General features: G+C 47.8%; 1 protein-coding gene across 1 annotated transcript in view; it reads right to left on the bottom strand.

The window, feature by feature from the left end:
- Positions 1 to 2,459, bottom strand: part of LOC144938182 (trafficking kinesin-binding protein 1-like) — a 38,774-nt gene extending 36,315 nt beyond the window's left edge. The window contains exon 1 of the mRNA XM_078865974.1: positions 2,168 to 2,459. Within this exon, the coding sequence (XP_078722100.1) occupies positions 2,168 to 2,243 (76 nt within the window). The 5' untranslated portion in view covers positions 2,244 to 2,459. The remainder of the gene's footprint in view (positions 1 to 2,167) is intronic.
- Between the last annotated feature and the right edge of the window lie 14,656 nt (positions 2,460 to 17,115).

Here is a 17,115-nt window from a genome sequence, read left to right as displayed (position 1 = left end):
TATATACATGTAGTGACATAGCGCTGACTGTTGGACAGCAGCAGCAACTGCAGGTGGGCACTTAGTGCACACGCCGCTAAGCATATATGCGGTGTGTGTGCCGGCAGGGCGGAGGAACTGGGACAAGGGTCATGACAGACCTCGTGTGGAAAGCCCCTGGAACCCTCCAGAGGTTTCAAGAAAGGGAGGCGCGGCTAGGGCGGAGCCAAGCTGTGCCGAGAGGAATAAAAGCAGCGGAAATCGAGAGCTCTGGGCTGCCGGTTCTAGGATTGGACTCGTCTCGTCGTCGCTGTCGCCTTCGTCCGATCATTGCGCGGCCGGATAGTAGTCGGCTGTCCCAGTCGACGCCGCCGGTGCCATGCGGACAGAGTCGTGTCTGGGATGGGGCTCGCGGCAGCGGGGTCATGTGTGAGAGAGAGAGGGAGCCCGGGTGGTGGCGTGAGCTCAATAATAACGAATAAAGAGGGCAGAGCGGTGCCTCCTGCGACCACCTCGTCTCCGGCTGACTGTGTGTGCGGCGCACGCCACCCGCACGCACAGACGACACTACAAAAAATAAAAAAATCGAATCCTAAATGTTTTATGCTTGATCATCAAGAATGTAATTTATATTAGTCCTGGCATGCATATTTACCTGAGGCACTATGTCTCTCTCACCAGCTCGCACTGATCGGCGTGGTTAAGTAGTGTGGTCAAGTAACCCCTATGAAAAGAACAACAACGCGAGTTGAACCCCGATTAACCTTGGAGAGCTGAATGGAGTTTAAAAGAGCTCCAAACAAACACCCCGTGAAAGGCCCAACGCTGAAGATCTCTGGGTTTGATCTTCCACAAAGCTCACGGTCCACCCTAAACCGCATCCGCTGCACACACCGTGGCAGATGCGGATACCCAAGGCACAAATTAAAAACTCTCCAGCGTGCGACTGTGGTCATCCAGAACAGGCCACACAGAATATGACCCAATGCCCGATCCACAAATACGAAGGAGACATCCAAGGCTATAAACTCCGCTACTGCTGACGCAGTTATCTGGCTTGACCCCATGAATGTGAAATTGTAGTTGTTGCTCTGCATCTACATCCGCCATACGGAAGAAGTAGTGAGTGCTATCCAAGCCGGCACTAGCAAACTCTGCTCTTCACTCCACAATTGCCATCGTGAAGTACAGTTAAACAACTGCCATGACCGACACGACATTGGGAGCCCTTCATCCCAGCAGGGGACTGACAATGGGCTGTGAACTATTATTTTCATAGACCACAAAGAAAATGTGCATGAAAAGACAGGAAGCAATTGTGTATTAGTTTCCAAATAAAAAGCAGCAGTCAGGATACGAGCAATAGCATTGAATCTGGCCAAGTCTTTCGTAACCGACAATTAGTTTCAACCCAAAACAATAAACAAAGGCAACAGTACTACAACTTCCAAACACCAAACCACCACATACAGCTGTAGTATTTGCGTATAATAACAACAGGGCCTCCATATAAACAAGCCGAAGATGGTCAAAAGAAACCTACGTGACTGACTTCTTGACAACATCATCAGCCTTGACGAAATAACCACGGGCTCGCGGCGTAATCTCAAAACTTACTGCATCGTATACCGAGTGCCCGCCAGCGCCCAAAGTGCGTTTGTAGACCACATGCACCAACTTGTCTGTGGACTATGATGTAAAAAATGATTGATCCGGTGGATCCATAGCATGCGTTCGTGCGGGATACTAAGAGTGTTGGCGTAACACGAGGTAAGTGCTGCTTTCTAAACCCGACACTGTCAAGTTGTAAGAATACTGTACAGAACATGAATGTGTATACGTGTTTATTCATGGCCTGCTTTACTCCACATGCCAAGGGGATTGCTGCTAACAACGTAATAATAATTACGAAATCATCATAACTACCCTCAATATTTAGTACTGCTCTGCAGCAGATTGGCCCACAACAAACCACGATCCCAAAACTGCTGGACGGGTCCTCCACATTCCTTAAGTGGGGACAGCATGGGTCCTGGTTGACATCGCCGCTGATGTCAACCAGGACCCAGCAATCACACTTAAGTCAGCGTGTTCAGTGTATCGCGCGAACCGCTGCTTAGCACCCACAACTTTACCAGTGTTACCGTCACAGAAGCTGCTTTGGTGCAGTAACAACAACAGGAAATACCATTGCCGTAGTCACCCCAGAGACCGGCTTCCATCACGCCGTCATCCTCGTCGTCTTCTGTGACGCTGCCCTGCATCTCTTCAGCGCGGCCCGAGCGGGAGCCGGGACGCGGCACACACAGCACGTGGCCTGGGGAAGCCGTGGGTCCCGCTCACTCCGGCTCGCATGGCTGACGCCCCGATTCACGTTGACGTGTGGTCGAGTTCCTCGGGCCCGGATTGTTTCTTTTCTAAACAACTGGAGAGCTGAAGAGGAGGACGCTTGACGACCCATCTATCTGGCCCGGGGAGGAGGGAGGTGTGACTGCAGCTGGGGGCTGAGGCTATCGCATGCCCCTCCCCGTGACACAGCCACACCCACGGAGTTCGCGTGGCCCGCAACCCTGACCTACCCCCCCCACATACGACTTGGTCCCACCCCACTTCCAGGGATTCCGAAGGGACTTACTGGATCGTACCACTACGGACACGGGTAGCATTGACAATGAACTTGAATTTGTAACCTATTAAGGTTAAAACCATAAACAACCCAATGCTGTGTAATGTGTAATGGTCGCCGATGTGCGTAGGGTGCGTTTAGTTTGTTGTCCTTCCCCCGTACCTCCGATTTGCAGGGTTGGCTACGTACGGTGCGAAAGAAGTTCAACATAGATACATACAATAAAGTGTTGCTGGGTCAAGGCACAAAACACAATGGCCTTGATTCACAGCCTGTCAAACTGGTCCACACACGTGGCTTTGAAGACATAGGAGAGCATTATAACCAAAACATGGTCAATAACATTTGTCAAGGTGTTTATCTGCCCTAAAGTTTTTATTAAGATGCATTAGGACAAATTTAGCATCAGTCCAAATGTTTGATTCCAGAATATCACAACAGCTGTCATCACCCACTCAGTAGCAGTAATGTCACCAGGGTGCTTGTGCCAGGCTAGGTGCACTTTTAGGCCATGTGAAGTGTGAAAGGCTCGCTGGCAGGAGTTCAAGGGACAAACCTAGGTGCCCGTGGGTTAGAATTTCACACGCACGCACGCACAATTGCGTACAAGAAGTCTGCATGCAATTCCACAGGGAGTTATCCGAGACAGACACACAACACTTTCGTAAACAGAGCTTTCAACAAGAGACCAAGCCATCAGACAGGAAAACACACACCCTACCACGTCACACCCAAACACACACCGACACATGAACTGCTGCGTGTCACTGCTGTTAAGTCAATGTTGTTTTCAGTGTGTGCAAAAACCAGTTCTATCGTGTGCGGCCCCTTTTGTCAATCCTCTGCTGGATCAGTCCCTCCCACAGTTTCGGATCGTGGGGTTTATTTAACCGTACATCGTCACACCGGTTAGCCTGGGTTGGTGAAGTCAAGAAACGTAGTTGTAGGAACATGTGACAGCACAACAATGGATTGTGAAGTACTGCCCTCTGCTGATAATGTAGCTCCGCAGGAGCCTAAAGCAACTATTTTATGCATGGTGGTGGTCCATCCAAGCGCGATCCAGGACCAAACCTGCTTAGCCTCCGAGATCTGACGACATCAAGTGCATTCGGGGCGATTTTAACGCTTGCTCTCAATGTCCCCCAGGGGTTGTACCTTGCGCTGGAGAATTTAGCCACCGCACGCATCATTGATAATGGATCTGTCACGGTGTAAAGGTTAGCACGCTGGACTCGCATTCCAGGAAGTCACCGGTATAATATGGTGACTTTTTTAAATCCCTCCTCCTCTCTCTATCCAGCAACGTAAATGGGCACGCCACCACAGGTAGTGGTCCTCAGCAAGTCCCGCGTGTTGAGGAACAGCATGGGTACTCCAAGACGTCTGGCCTGCGTGGAAAAGCAGCAACAAAATACCTCCCCTCTAGAGCCCCCTCGAATTTGAGGCCCATTCGCCAGCAGTGGCTGCATAAGACATTTCAGGGCTGCACCTTGACCTTGACAACATAATTCCGGCACTGCTCCACTTCCAACGTAGACCAGGGGGGGGGGGGGGGTCCTTAAAGCTGCCCCCCATCCCCCCCCCACCCGAGCGAAATGAAATCGGCGAGTTCAGCAAGAGAGCGGCGTTGTAGCGCGCGTACGTGCGACGCGTGCGTGCGTGCAGATGCAAGCGAGCAAAACAGGCGCCGGCCAATGGGACGGACATCCTGGCGCTGACATGACAGTCACGTATGGGCGAAATCAATCGCACGTCCCCAGACATGGCTGAAGGGCGACCGCGGCTGCAGTGTACTGTACTTCCCCCCCCCCACACACTCTCCAAAGCTTTTAAGCGGCCCCTGTGCCAGATGTGCCCACACAAGAAGTCAATAAAAAAAATGTAAGAAAAATCATGCATGTTTGGATTACATAATGCATTTCACATTTGTGTTTGTCCCGGGAAGTATTGATTGAGCAGTGGGGAAGCCGATGGGTAGCTGTCAAGGCAAAATGTGTTTGCATATTTGCAAAAAAGTTCCTTTTGCTCTGGGTAGTTTGACCAGGTTTTGGGGAACCTTTTGATAAATGTGGCCACTTTTCAACAGAGTTACGTCCCTCATAGCAACGCAACTGCGGGCTGAATCACCAGATGTCTTTGGAAAGAGCACTCCCACCTAAACGACGAGGAAAACGTGTTCTTGCCTGTGCGATAGCGTTGCCATTACGTTTGGTGCTCAAACCGGAGAGAGCTGTGGCCATATTAACCACTTCCTGTTTGGGGGAAAAACGCCGTTTTATTAATGCGTGAGTGTTTTTGTGTATGTTTATATAAATAGAGTTTTGTGTGTCAATAAATCTGGATTAAACCACCTCCGATTAGCACGGTTGGCTATGTACGGTGCGAAAGAAGTTCAACATACATACGTCCAAGTGTAAAAGCAGACCAACTTAGCGCATGACGTCTCTGTACAAGACAAATAATGCACGGTAGTGTCACTGTCACCGGATAAATGATGTACAGTGTCTTTGTCACTGAGCAAAATTTGACCAAGGATGAAACCAGACTCTTCCACTTAAAAAGCATTAATGTGACCTCCATTTATAAGCTTGAAACTAATCTCGTGCGAAGGTGCATTGTGATTAAATGCTCCTGGAAGCACCAGTCATTTTCAAGCAAAACTGCCGTATGAAGATATGCCGGATGCGATTAAGTGGTGCAAAAAAAGTGTTTAGGGTCCTTTAACCTTCACGGAATATCTGCCGGGCAAATATGGCATTCATCTCACAATGACTGGATTTCTTGCCAAACGATGCGAGTACTTTCGCGGATTTTTTTTTGGCCATACGTGTGCCTTGCAGTGTTGTGCTTCCATGTGGCATCTGGGCAGCTGGCAGAAAATCCCACGTGCCGCCCCAACAAGCGCATCATGAATGCATGTTTACCAACACCGTTGGTATGTAGATCAACTACTGGCATGTTTGTAGATCAACTACATTGCTTTGAATCATCAATTAATAGCACCGTAAAAATAGCAAACCATTTGCATATAATTTATAAAACTAGCTAGAAATGCAGGCTTTAATGGCACTGATGATGATGTCGGTCATCAATGCCGTTCTTGAGATCATCGTCGCCATCACTCATCGTCACATGCTTCATCATCACTGCCTTAAAAGGAAACACCATATAACAGGCAACGTGACGGGCAATGAGTGTGGAAATACTCATGATGTGCTATTAAGAGGGGCCATTGCCTAAAACGACACGTACAGGGACTCCGCTACTTACGAACATTTGACTTACAAACTTTCAGAGATACGAACGAACCTGTCCATATGTTCATTTGCCTGTTCGGACCGAGAGCCGTAAGTTCAACCGCCGCGCAATAGATGGCGGTGGCGGCATCTACATCTACAGAACGTGAAGAACCAGTGGCATCTACAGGAAATTATACAACTTTTAAAATCATTTCCCGTGTTTAGTGTATATGCCATACAACATGTTTGCAGTTGACAGGAGTAAAGTTGGACTTACGAATAAATCGACTTATCAACAGACCTCTGGAACCTAACTCGTTCGTAAGTAGAGGAGTCCCTGTATTATATATTTTTTGTTTTAAGGCTACAGTGTTATTGATGAATGCGTCGAGGTTTTTTGTTCATTGTGCTTGTGCACCGCACCATGGCCAACCCAGTTTCAACAAACAGGAGAATAAGGACATGTGGCTTCCCAGACTCAAAGCCAGGCTCCCCGACGTAGCAGCTTTGTACCCTGAACATGTTTTCCGAAACAATTTCTTTGATAAGAAATGTACAAGCGAGGTAAATACTTTTCACTTATTTTCTCAAATTAAATCACTTTTTTGTTAATATCTGTCACACCTGTGGGTGTAAAATACTTTGTTCATTCAATGGGAAAAGCCCAAAAAAATAATCCAATTTAAACACGGGCTGCAAAAATCGAGATTGAAGTCCATGTTCCCATTGCTACTTGGGTGTATTGACTTGTGAGCCACCTCGAGACGAGATTATCTTGTTATCTTACCTCCAATATTGCTGATGTGACAAATAACGTGACATTACCAAGGGAAGGCCAAACTGTGCAGTCATCATGGCCATATTTATCAGTCAATTAGACAGATACTGTGGAATTCATTCTGAAAAAACACAGCATGCGGCTTAACTGGCGCAAGCAGCCATTCAGACAATATGTTCCAGGCACCTTATGGGTCTCATTTACCAATGTTTTCCCGCAACATTTATTTACAAGGCCACATCCTGCTGATGAGACTCACAGTCGAAGCCAGTCTAGGGTGAGGCCCATCAGACCAAAATGCGATATTCTCAGTTTTTTTCATGGTGAAAGAGGACCCTTGTCAGTTTAACAATTCACGTTATTGGTATTTTTGGGCACTAAGTGTCCTTGAGCTGACATGCCACAGTCCTAAATGTATGTGTACATGTAAATATTCACACAGACCACCGTATACAACTAAACAAAGCAGCACGCAACAAAGTGAGGGTGTGGCAAATGCTACAAAATGTTTGTTCCCAGTTTCTATGACAGCATGGCGATCCAGTCACTGCAATGACGGACACAACACCGTGTGAGGTTGAGAGCATCAACTCGTTCCACTTGAGAACCCATTTTAATCGTGGGTGACTGCCCACATTTGAACCCCGGGATTTCAGCGGTGCCGACTCAGTGCTCGAACCCCTTGAGCTATCTGGCAACGTCGGATATTAAATTCTTACATTTTCATGGGATTGATGGGACAGAAGCATTCTGCCTATACGACTTCTTTTATATGGACTTCTTTAATGTGGATTGCAAAATTGATGTCAATAATGTGCACTTGTTTTTGCAAAGTCACATATCGGGAGAAGACCGCGGGGCCAGCCCAGGACACGTTTAAGAGACGATGTCACTCAGCTGACCTGGAAACACCTGGGAATTCCCCAGGAAGAGCTAAAGTCCGTCGCTAAGGAAAGGGAGGTCTGGACCACCATACTCAACATGCTGCCACCGCGACCCTCACCAGGACAAGCGAAATGAGAAACGAAACGAAAAAACGAAGTATCATTTAGCCCGTGAATGTCTCACTTGAGCGTGTATTCTGTCTTACAAGTCCATGGACCCACTATCACCACTGAACTGGGATGCTGGACACACGTGCAGTGATCCCTGAGCCACTCCGCTTTCTATTTTTGGATCTGGTTTGGCCGGCCATTCGACTTGCCATCGGTCAGCAACCGTAAAACATTTATCTGCACGAGGCTCCCCTTGTGCCCTAAAGCTACCGTGCCTCTCGGATACCGTCACACACCTGCACATGGAGCATGACAATGTAATCTCAGACTTGACTTATGGGAATTCAGACTCAACACGGCAACTACTACCGTAATAATGGAGTCCTAAGCACCAACAACAACACGAGAGGATTGCTCCCCTCTATGTTGACGTATTGGATCTTTGATTCAATACATTTCAACGAACCTAGACAAAGCCCTGTACAAATATGCAATGATAAAGTCAGCCCACGTGCTGCGTGTAGTTGTATGACATTGACAACACTTCATTACAACTGTAGACCTGGCCATCACGACAACCTGGCCTCATTTTATCTGTACATAACGAAGTGAATTTCCAAAAGTGTTGCTTTCATATCCCACTATTTTCCTATTCGCTCTGCAGAGATAAAATGTCACTGAGTGCACACAAAGACAGATCCCCCGTATAGTATTAACATACTTTTGGGGCAAGTGCTGTTAGCAAGCACCTATGAAGGTCAGCATAGGTGTGCCAGCACCACGCCCGGCCGTCTTTGTCTCCAAAGTGTTGATCTTCACACACCGCACCAGGACTCACTTGACGCGCGCACACACACGCAGAGACACCGCCTGCGCTGCATCTGCAGTAGCGGGGGACGGTATGTCACGATGAGGACAGCGCTGCGAGATGAGACGCTACATCTGAGCTGGGCATGCTGGCAGAGTAATCCGTAAAAGCGCTATGTAGGTTAATCCATGCAGGCTGCTGCCAGAGCACAGAGCCCGCAGCACAGGAGCTCATTGGGCACCCTTGGCATGCACATTGAAACACGGGACCGCCAGAAGATGCAACTCGCATGAAAACCAGACGACTGGAGGTCCCTAAAAATAGGATTGAGTGTCCAAATGCGGCCTTATTTGTCAATCCTCTGCTGAATGATGGCTTCCCTACGCCGCGTGTGGGTCATTGGGGTTGTTTGACCACATACCTCACCGTGTTGGGGTCAATATGGGCTGGTGAGGCAAGGAGCACTGGAGTGTGGTACCACAATGGATGTTTCTGCGCCGTCCTCTGCTACTCAACACTCAGCCCTACAGGCCAAAACAACCTGTTGTGTTTGGTGATCGCCCATCCAAGCACTATCCAGGCTCAACCCCGCTTAGCTTCTGAGATCTGATGAGATTTGGTATATTCTGGGTGATTTGGTCATGGAATGAGTGTTTTTACTTAATTCAGCATATTCCAGGTCTGAAACCCTTACATGTTTGAGCTTGATTACAAAGTGATGGACAGCTCTATAGGATGGCGTGGAAATTTGCACCACCACAGTGTGGATAAGAGGCAACTCAACTGACCTCAGTAGTCATAGAATGTAATTTTGTAAGCACAGGGTGATGTACTACTTTCTGCTGGTGTATAAAATCAATAATGAAAATACAACAGTAGTAGTAGTAATATTAATGATGCCAATTATTTAACTGGAAAAAAACTTCAACGAGTCTCAAAGACCGGTTTCAGGAGGGTCCCGCATTGGAAGGTTTGGTCAATTCCATCAACGTTTGCCTTCCCGTGGGAGGAGAGCCACACACACATAATGGGCCATACAAAACACTTACACCACGTGGCCACCTCATAACCCCACTCCCAGGACACCTACCAAGCCCTCATGGGCACCCATCCAAGCACTAACCGGGCTGAAGCCTGCTTAGCTTCCAAAATCACGCAATATTAGGTGCACTCAATGTGCTGTGGACGTCGGCAAAATAAATAAAAAATGTCAACTTCATGACACGATACCGACAGCACAACTGACAGAGGGACTGGAATTTAAAAACAATGAAAATAAAAAATAGATATTTTAATCTACAGCATTTTACCAGCCTTGGCAAAGATCAGGGTGACCGTGTAACATTTACGTCCAGTGCTGCTGCTCTAAATAACACCGTCTGCAAGCGAAACAACCCTTCAAGGCGTCCTCCCTCGCATTTCTGCAACGACTGTGTTAACGATTATGACCTTCAAATGCCCAGGCTGTCGGGAAGCAAAACATACACATGCTTCTGCCAAAGGCTTGCAGCAGTTGAGATACCTGTGCTCAAATTGCATTGGAGAAAATCGCCTGCTATTTCATAGCAAGTTCAACAGAAACGGAGCAGTTGTGCATTTAAACAGCACCCACTACCGTTCAGGAAAGAGATGCGCATTTATCAAATGTATTTTTTTGGTCACGTCGGTAAAGATAATGTTCCGAGATTTTTAAGGCGATAAGCACAATTTTTTTATAAGGCTGCCAGTTCCACATGTTTAACAGACCTCGTTCGTCATAATTCACTCAAGTAAAACAGCATGGGGATTTAAAAAGGTATACATTTATAACTGACAAACTTTACGACCCAGCTTCGCCCGGGACTTGGATTCACCACGCCCGGCCGCCTTTGTCTCCCCAGTAGCGATGTTCACACACCACACCAGTTACTCGTTAGAGGCTGAGTCGACCTAGGGGAGGCCCAGGACAGGTTCAAATAATCGTCGCCGGTGGTGGCCGTGAGCGGGAATCGAACTCGAGTCGCCGGCTTCGTAGCGCAACACGCCAACCACTACACTGCCGCTCCCCCCACACACAAACGCGCGCCCGTCCATAGGTACACATACACGCGCTTGCTGCAGACACACACAACTTTCATGGTGCATACGGCAGTAAACGCCTCAAATAATAAACCAATGCTGCGCGAAGAACGCCTTAGACCTGCAACACATTTGTATGGCCCTTTACTCGCGGAGGGTTGGGGGGGGGATGCGTGACGCTTCCACATGCGGGTGACATCACAGATGTGACGTCACAATTCACTTGCCGTGCAAAATATTTTTTAAAAATTATACTTTTAGCATGGTGTACAGTCTGGAAACTACCCACATGCCAAATTTCAAGATTGTTGCATGTCGGGAAGTATGCTAAACATTTCGAACAGATTTTGATTTAAAGCTTTCGTGACTGCAGGGATTCATATTCTTGGTTCTTTCGGTAAAGTCACATAGAAAGAACCAAGAATATATTTCGAACAGACACACATATTCACAAATTTCCCTTTTATATATATAGATGCCCTTTTGGGAATGTGCAACTACGTGAGTCAAAAAAGTCTGGTAAATGGCAACATGACCAGTGTAATTATGAAGAAACCTGCACTTATAAAGGATGAACAAAGTTTCCATTTTCAAGTTCATTTTGTTTAACCAACTGAGAACTCTAGTGACCAGGATACAGCAGTTTAATTTGCAAGAGCGGCAGTCTGTGGCATTATTGTGCCAGTATGGGGTGACGATGACTCCGTATAATCACAATTGAGCAATTTGTGGGTAATTTTCTAAATTGGCAAATTTGGACCCCGACATCGGCACACAGCGTCTTAACTCCTGCAAATGACGTCGGGGGGGGGGGGTGATGTTTAACGTTAATTCTGAAGCAGACGGCGCCTAGTTATATTCTGTTTATCACACGCGCAGTAATAACCAGGGTGGCCGCTGGATTCGAACAGTGAACCTCTGCAAAACAAGCGGCGAATGTGCCACCACGAGACCACGACAACAGATCGGATTGGAAGCACCAATAGTATTGGCGTTAAGCCTCAAACGCATCCATGTGTCATAGATGCTCCTACAAAATCAAACACGTAGCATAACTCCATTTGAAAGCTCTTTGGCATTATACTATTGGATGAAGGCCACTCTATATCATAACGGTCGAAGGGATTGTTCGACCAAAGTTGACCTAAGCCGGTCAAGTCCAATATGGTGAAAGTATTGCCCAGGACAATAGGTTGAGCGAGCACATTTCCTCGCCTACATGGTCTGCCAGACTCCCCGGGCCGGGTCGCCCAGCCGTAAGGGAAGGGCAGGGGTCACAGATTTGGGCCGTGGTTGAGTTTACTGGCTCAGTAATGTGCATTGTTTGACGGCGGACGTTGCACGATATTTTAAGGATGCAGCAATGATACGTGCAGTTTTACACATACAACAGTTTCAGTTTAAGCTTGCTCATAGACTCAAGTCAGCTGTATGCCGACCAATGCATCACTCAGTGTTTCTGTAAAATCGTTCATGTAACGATATTATATTAAATGCACATGTGTGTCACAGTCTATTGTTAAATTACCTACGCTTCACAATGTCGCTTTGAACTCGCTCATGTTACAGATACTCTATTAAACTGACTCATGTATCACAATCCCATGTAATGTAACCTATGCATCACAAAGTTCGCTATAAACTCACTCACGTACCAGAGTCTCCTATTAGCTCACCCGTACATCACGCAAATTTCCAAGAGTCAAAACTGTGAACGACGAGAAAACCCATCAAAACAGGAAAATAATGCAGGCCGCAAAAAAAACATACGTTTCAAACAATGGTGAACTAAGACAGGGGACCACAATGCACTGCTTCAGGAAATGCTGACCGTGTTTGCATGAAGCACAAAGGTCGAGTGCTTTTTACACATTTTTGTGTGTTGTTTGAAACACAATCTCGCATAATCTCACGGAGCCTCCTGTAAGCTACCAGAGACTGTAAACTCACTCAGGTTCCGTAGTCCTCTGTAAGCTACGACATTCTCCCGTAAACTCGTGTAACCGGGATACTCTCGAATTCTGGATACTCTACTAAACGCACTCAGACACAGCAGTTCCCAGTAAGCAGACCTGTTCATCGCAGCCTCCGATATACTCACTCAGGTACCAGAGACTCCGGCAAGCCAACCCATGCACTAGTCTCCCACAAGCTCAGTCCGATGCCACAGTCCCCCATAAGCTACACCCCCCATCTAAATCGCACATTCTCCCGTGTACTCACTCATGTACCGCAGCGTCTCCTCCGCTTGCTCCGGGGAGAGATCGGGGCTTGCGTAGGCGCCGTCACCATCGCCGTCATCCGGCGAGAGGACGGGCGAGTGGAGCCAGTCTCGGTGCTCGTAGCCATAGACGGCGTTGGCGCGCAGCGTGTAGTGGGGCAGCCGCTCTTCCAGAAGGCTGATGATCTCCACCTCCGGCAGCTCGGCACTGCTGCATACGTCTGTGGTCATAGTGGTGGTGTTGGTGGAGGGGAGACGAAGAAGATGTGTCAGACCAAGAAAAACAGCACACATGACGAGGGGTGACAAACAAGGTCATCATCATCGGCAGTGATCTAGCCACTGCTAGATGAAGGCATATACGAGCCGTCGCCATCGCTCATGGTCCTGCAACCCGACGACCGGTCAATTCTGCATCTGTGCAGTGGACGTCCTCTCGGATACGTTCCCTCCTTGGGCTGGCACTCCATCGTTAGTCTCGACCACCGACCAAGAGCCCTTCTCGCGACATGTCCTGCCCAATCCCACTTATTTTTCCGAACAGTCAAGATGATGTTTAACTTGCAGTGCAGAGTGTTAAGCTCACAGCAAGTGTGTTCTGTGACCGATTCCCATTATAATGCACAAATTCATAGATTAAAATCATGAATTTTCTCATAATAGCTGCATCAAATTACGCATGTTCATCAATCGTGTACAATTTATGTACCTTACACGCAAATATCTCGAACAGAACTGTACAAACAACACAAAAAAAAATCATAAGGAATACCACCAAGACATTTTCTTTATACACAAGCAGTCAATCCTCAAATGGAATCGTGACCCCAATCATGACAATCCATCAAGGTGCTGGGGAGTGAATAGTTACATGTCTACTTAATATCGGACTTTACACGTCCGTTAATTCTACCGATATATACACTGTCAACAAATTCCCCAATGCACTTTACGGTACCTGTTCAACGGCACGCTGTGCGGATGTCCGCGCGTATTCCTAATTTATCCTCAAATCTGGCTGTCCGCCTGAAGATGCCAGTTATAATTACTGGCGAAACGTCGTACTCAAATTGTAAATGTCGTGGGTTTACTCTCCAACACGCCCGTGTGCTGAACTCGGAACGAATCGGCATGTTTTGTTGACGCGACAAACCTCACTAATTGGCTGTGTCGGGTAGTGGCAGGTTTAACGACACATTTATATTTACGCAATCTAACCCCAAAAAAAAAAAAACCCTCTATTCCGTCATTGCCGCGAAGGCACAGTTGAATCTTACGCCGTGTTCGGTCACTCGTGCGACACAACCGATGCGAGGAAGCGAAACAAGCCGCAAACAGCGCGGTTGCCAAAAGCATTGTCGAAATCGCTGCTGCCAACAGGCGTTGTGTAAAGTGCATTGGGACTTTGGCGAGGGTCTGGATATTGTTTACGAGTGCTAAAAATAAATAAAAATCTAAGCATATTCCCTGGCCAAACAAGCACAGGATGGTGCTAATCTGTGCAAAGCCCTGGTCGACTGGTGGAAATTCTACATTCCTATGGCAGGGGTAAGTCTACTCAGAGTATCCACTATCGACTTCCAAAAGTACAATTTTACAGACCGTCAGTTCAAGGTAGAATGATGAAGTTCACCCCGACCTAGATTTAAACGTGTAAACTTCCGGCCGCGAGGAAGTTGAAGCTGTATGTTCTAGCTACTACCCCTCCCAGTGGGATAAATGAGTTGCAGACACTTGAATCATTGGCATGTTAATGATGAAGCAGACCATCAACGACAATCGATTCGTACACTCAGGATACATGCGTGGAATCATGCATGTCAATTACTTACAATTTCCGATAAATATTACACACAATTTGTTCAAATTTTAAGCATTTAGGCTCATGGAGGAACTGAGAAATAATGTACGAGGTAGGCAATGCAAATAAGACAATACAAACGGGACATCAAACACAAACATCGAATTGAATTCTGAAGCCAAATCATGACAATTCATCAAATTGCGCTGAGGGTGAAGGCGGCGGTGAGATGAATCGCCACGTGCCTACTGACAGTCATGATATCACGCAGCCTGTAACCACCCACACGTGGGTCCTACATGCACACATTAACACTACTGACAACAGACATTGACTCCCCAAGGGCCAGAAGCTAAATAAAGGTATGGGACTACAAAGGCTGAAGGGCGAGGCATAGGGCTCTAGGTCAGGGCAAGAGCACACGTTGAAGGCATACGAGTCTTCCGCTGCAATGGGCAGCGCGAGCGCTTAAGTCCAGGCAAGTCCTCTATGTGAATGACCTTCAGCGAAACACAAACAACGGCTACTAGGCAGCCAGAGGAAAAACACAGCCTGGTCTAAATCTGTTACCCGAGTGAGGGCGGGAGAGTGGGTGTCGTGAGACTGCGCTGGCAGGCTGCATGTTTTTTTTTATATGCAGGCGTGATTGTTTAATGAATGCCAACGTTGCAAACAGCAACACATTATCGTCCTGTCACCAACGGCGCTGCCGAAAAGCGCCACGTTTATTTTTCCACTTTACACGCCGGCACTGACACTGCATATTTGTAGAAACAGAATTTTATAAACAACGAAAACAGAGTATGACCAAATAATCCAGAGTGTACCAGATCTTATCAGATCTCAGAAGCAGAGTGGAGCCTGGATCGTGCTTGGATGGGTGACCACCCTATCCAAAGATGTGATAACTGGACTACAAGGCTACTTGCTGAGCAGTGAAGAGCAGTGCAGCACAATCCATCGCGATGGTGCTGTACTGTAATGCTAGCATGTCTTCGCCAATCCATGTTAAGACAGTGAAGTATGGTCAAATAAGCCCCATGATAAATACAGCATGGAGAGACACTCATTCATTCGTAAATTAACAAAATGGCCTGTACATGTAAAAATCACACAATAAAAAATACTTACCACAAAGATTTAATAAAGTTAGGGGTGTAACAATGCATCAATTAAATTGTAGATTTAAAGTTTTTCTGCAAATTTTGAAAGATTGCTGCCATTGAGGACCGGAGCCATGCGCCCCTATTCTACACAGTCCAAAATATTACACTTGAAATGAAAGCATCAAGCTTTCAGGCACAAACCACCACGAGAGGCTCGGACCTGTGATGGTGCTGGCGTCCCGGTAGATGCTGGTGCCGGCTTCGTTCCAGGGACTCGGCGTATCGCTTGAGTAGTAGACCTCAGGCCCGCCCGGCGGGTATGCAAATGCAGGAAGCGGGCGAGCGCACGCCTGCGTCGCGGCCGGACTGGACGAGCCCAGCGGCGGGGACAAGGAAAACCCGGAGGCCGCGCCGGGGTACGAACCGCTCGGCGGCACGGGAAGACCTGGCGCCGAATCGTGGGGGCCCTGACGAGCCGGGTAGCTCGGCAGCAGCTCGGACACGGCAAGGGACGCCGGCCGCCCGGCGGAGAAAGGCGGCGCGGTGCCAGCGGTGGACGTTGCCGAATTAGTAAACGGTGCCGTCCCAGTGTCTGTGAAGACTGGGCCCGAACCGAGCGAAGTCACAGGGCTGTTCGCTGTCCATGTTTGCGTGGTCGTGGCGTAAGGTGGAGCTGCAGGCCCAGGCTTGAGCGACTCTCCGCTGCAGCCCAGGCCGGCTCTCGCCAACGTGGCTGTGGCTGTCAATGTGGTTGAGGTCGTGACTGTGTACGTGGCTGTGGCTGCTGGCCGGCCCGAGGGCCACCCAGGGCTGGCCGCAAGAGAAGGGCCGTTCTTCGTGATGCTGGGCTGGTAGAGGTGCGATGCCTCAGTCGGCCCAGCAGGGAGGGCCAGCTTGCTGGATGAGGCAGACAGGACGCCCCCCTCACTCCTGCAGGGACATCAGCGGATGAGTGCTGCAGCCATGCTCTGCAGGCCCACGGGGTGGTGTTCCTGTTTTAGCGCAATGCAGAGCAGGGGTTAGCTCAGCTGAAAGCATGGTCACAACAACAACATGAATGCAGAGGCACAACCACAACTGAGCTATCTTAATATACGAATGTGGTTTAACAAAATTATCTCAATTACATTAAATTTTTACCTGAAAACGGTTCAATGAGCATGAAAAGGTGCTGCCCTGCAACTGCTTGCTCATACCACTGCTCGTGGAAGGGCCTCAACTAAAGGTAGCTCCGGACAGCCCCTCTACAGAATATTTTGGCCTACTCTTCCACACTCGAAGAGGTGGGAGTACCCACATTTTACCCCATCACACGCAACAAAATGCATGACTGAATGAGAAAAAAATATTAAATAAACATGGCATTCTTCTAAGAAAATATTTCATTGTTGATGTTGAGATTAAGAGATTACATTCGATGCAAATTTCTACAGTTAATGAAAAATATTCTTTAAAAATTCCAAAAAGCATTATTTTCTTTAAAAGGAAACAGGGGCACATT

Source organism: Lampetra fluviatilis, chromosome 21 (assembly GCF_964198595.1).
Source record: "Lampetra fluviatilis chromosome 21, kcLamFluv1.1, whole genome shotgun sequence".
NCBI classification, from domain to species: Eukaryota; Metazoa; Chordata; class Hyperoartia; order Petromyzontiformes; family Petromyzontidae; genus Lampetra; species Lampetra fluviatilis.
The sequence above is the reverse complement of the archived record's forward strand: the minus strand, read 5'-3'. Positions and strand labels throughout refer to the sequence as shown.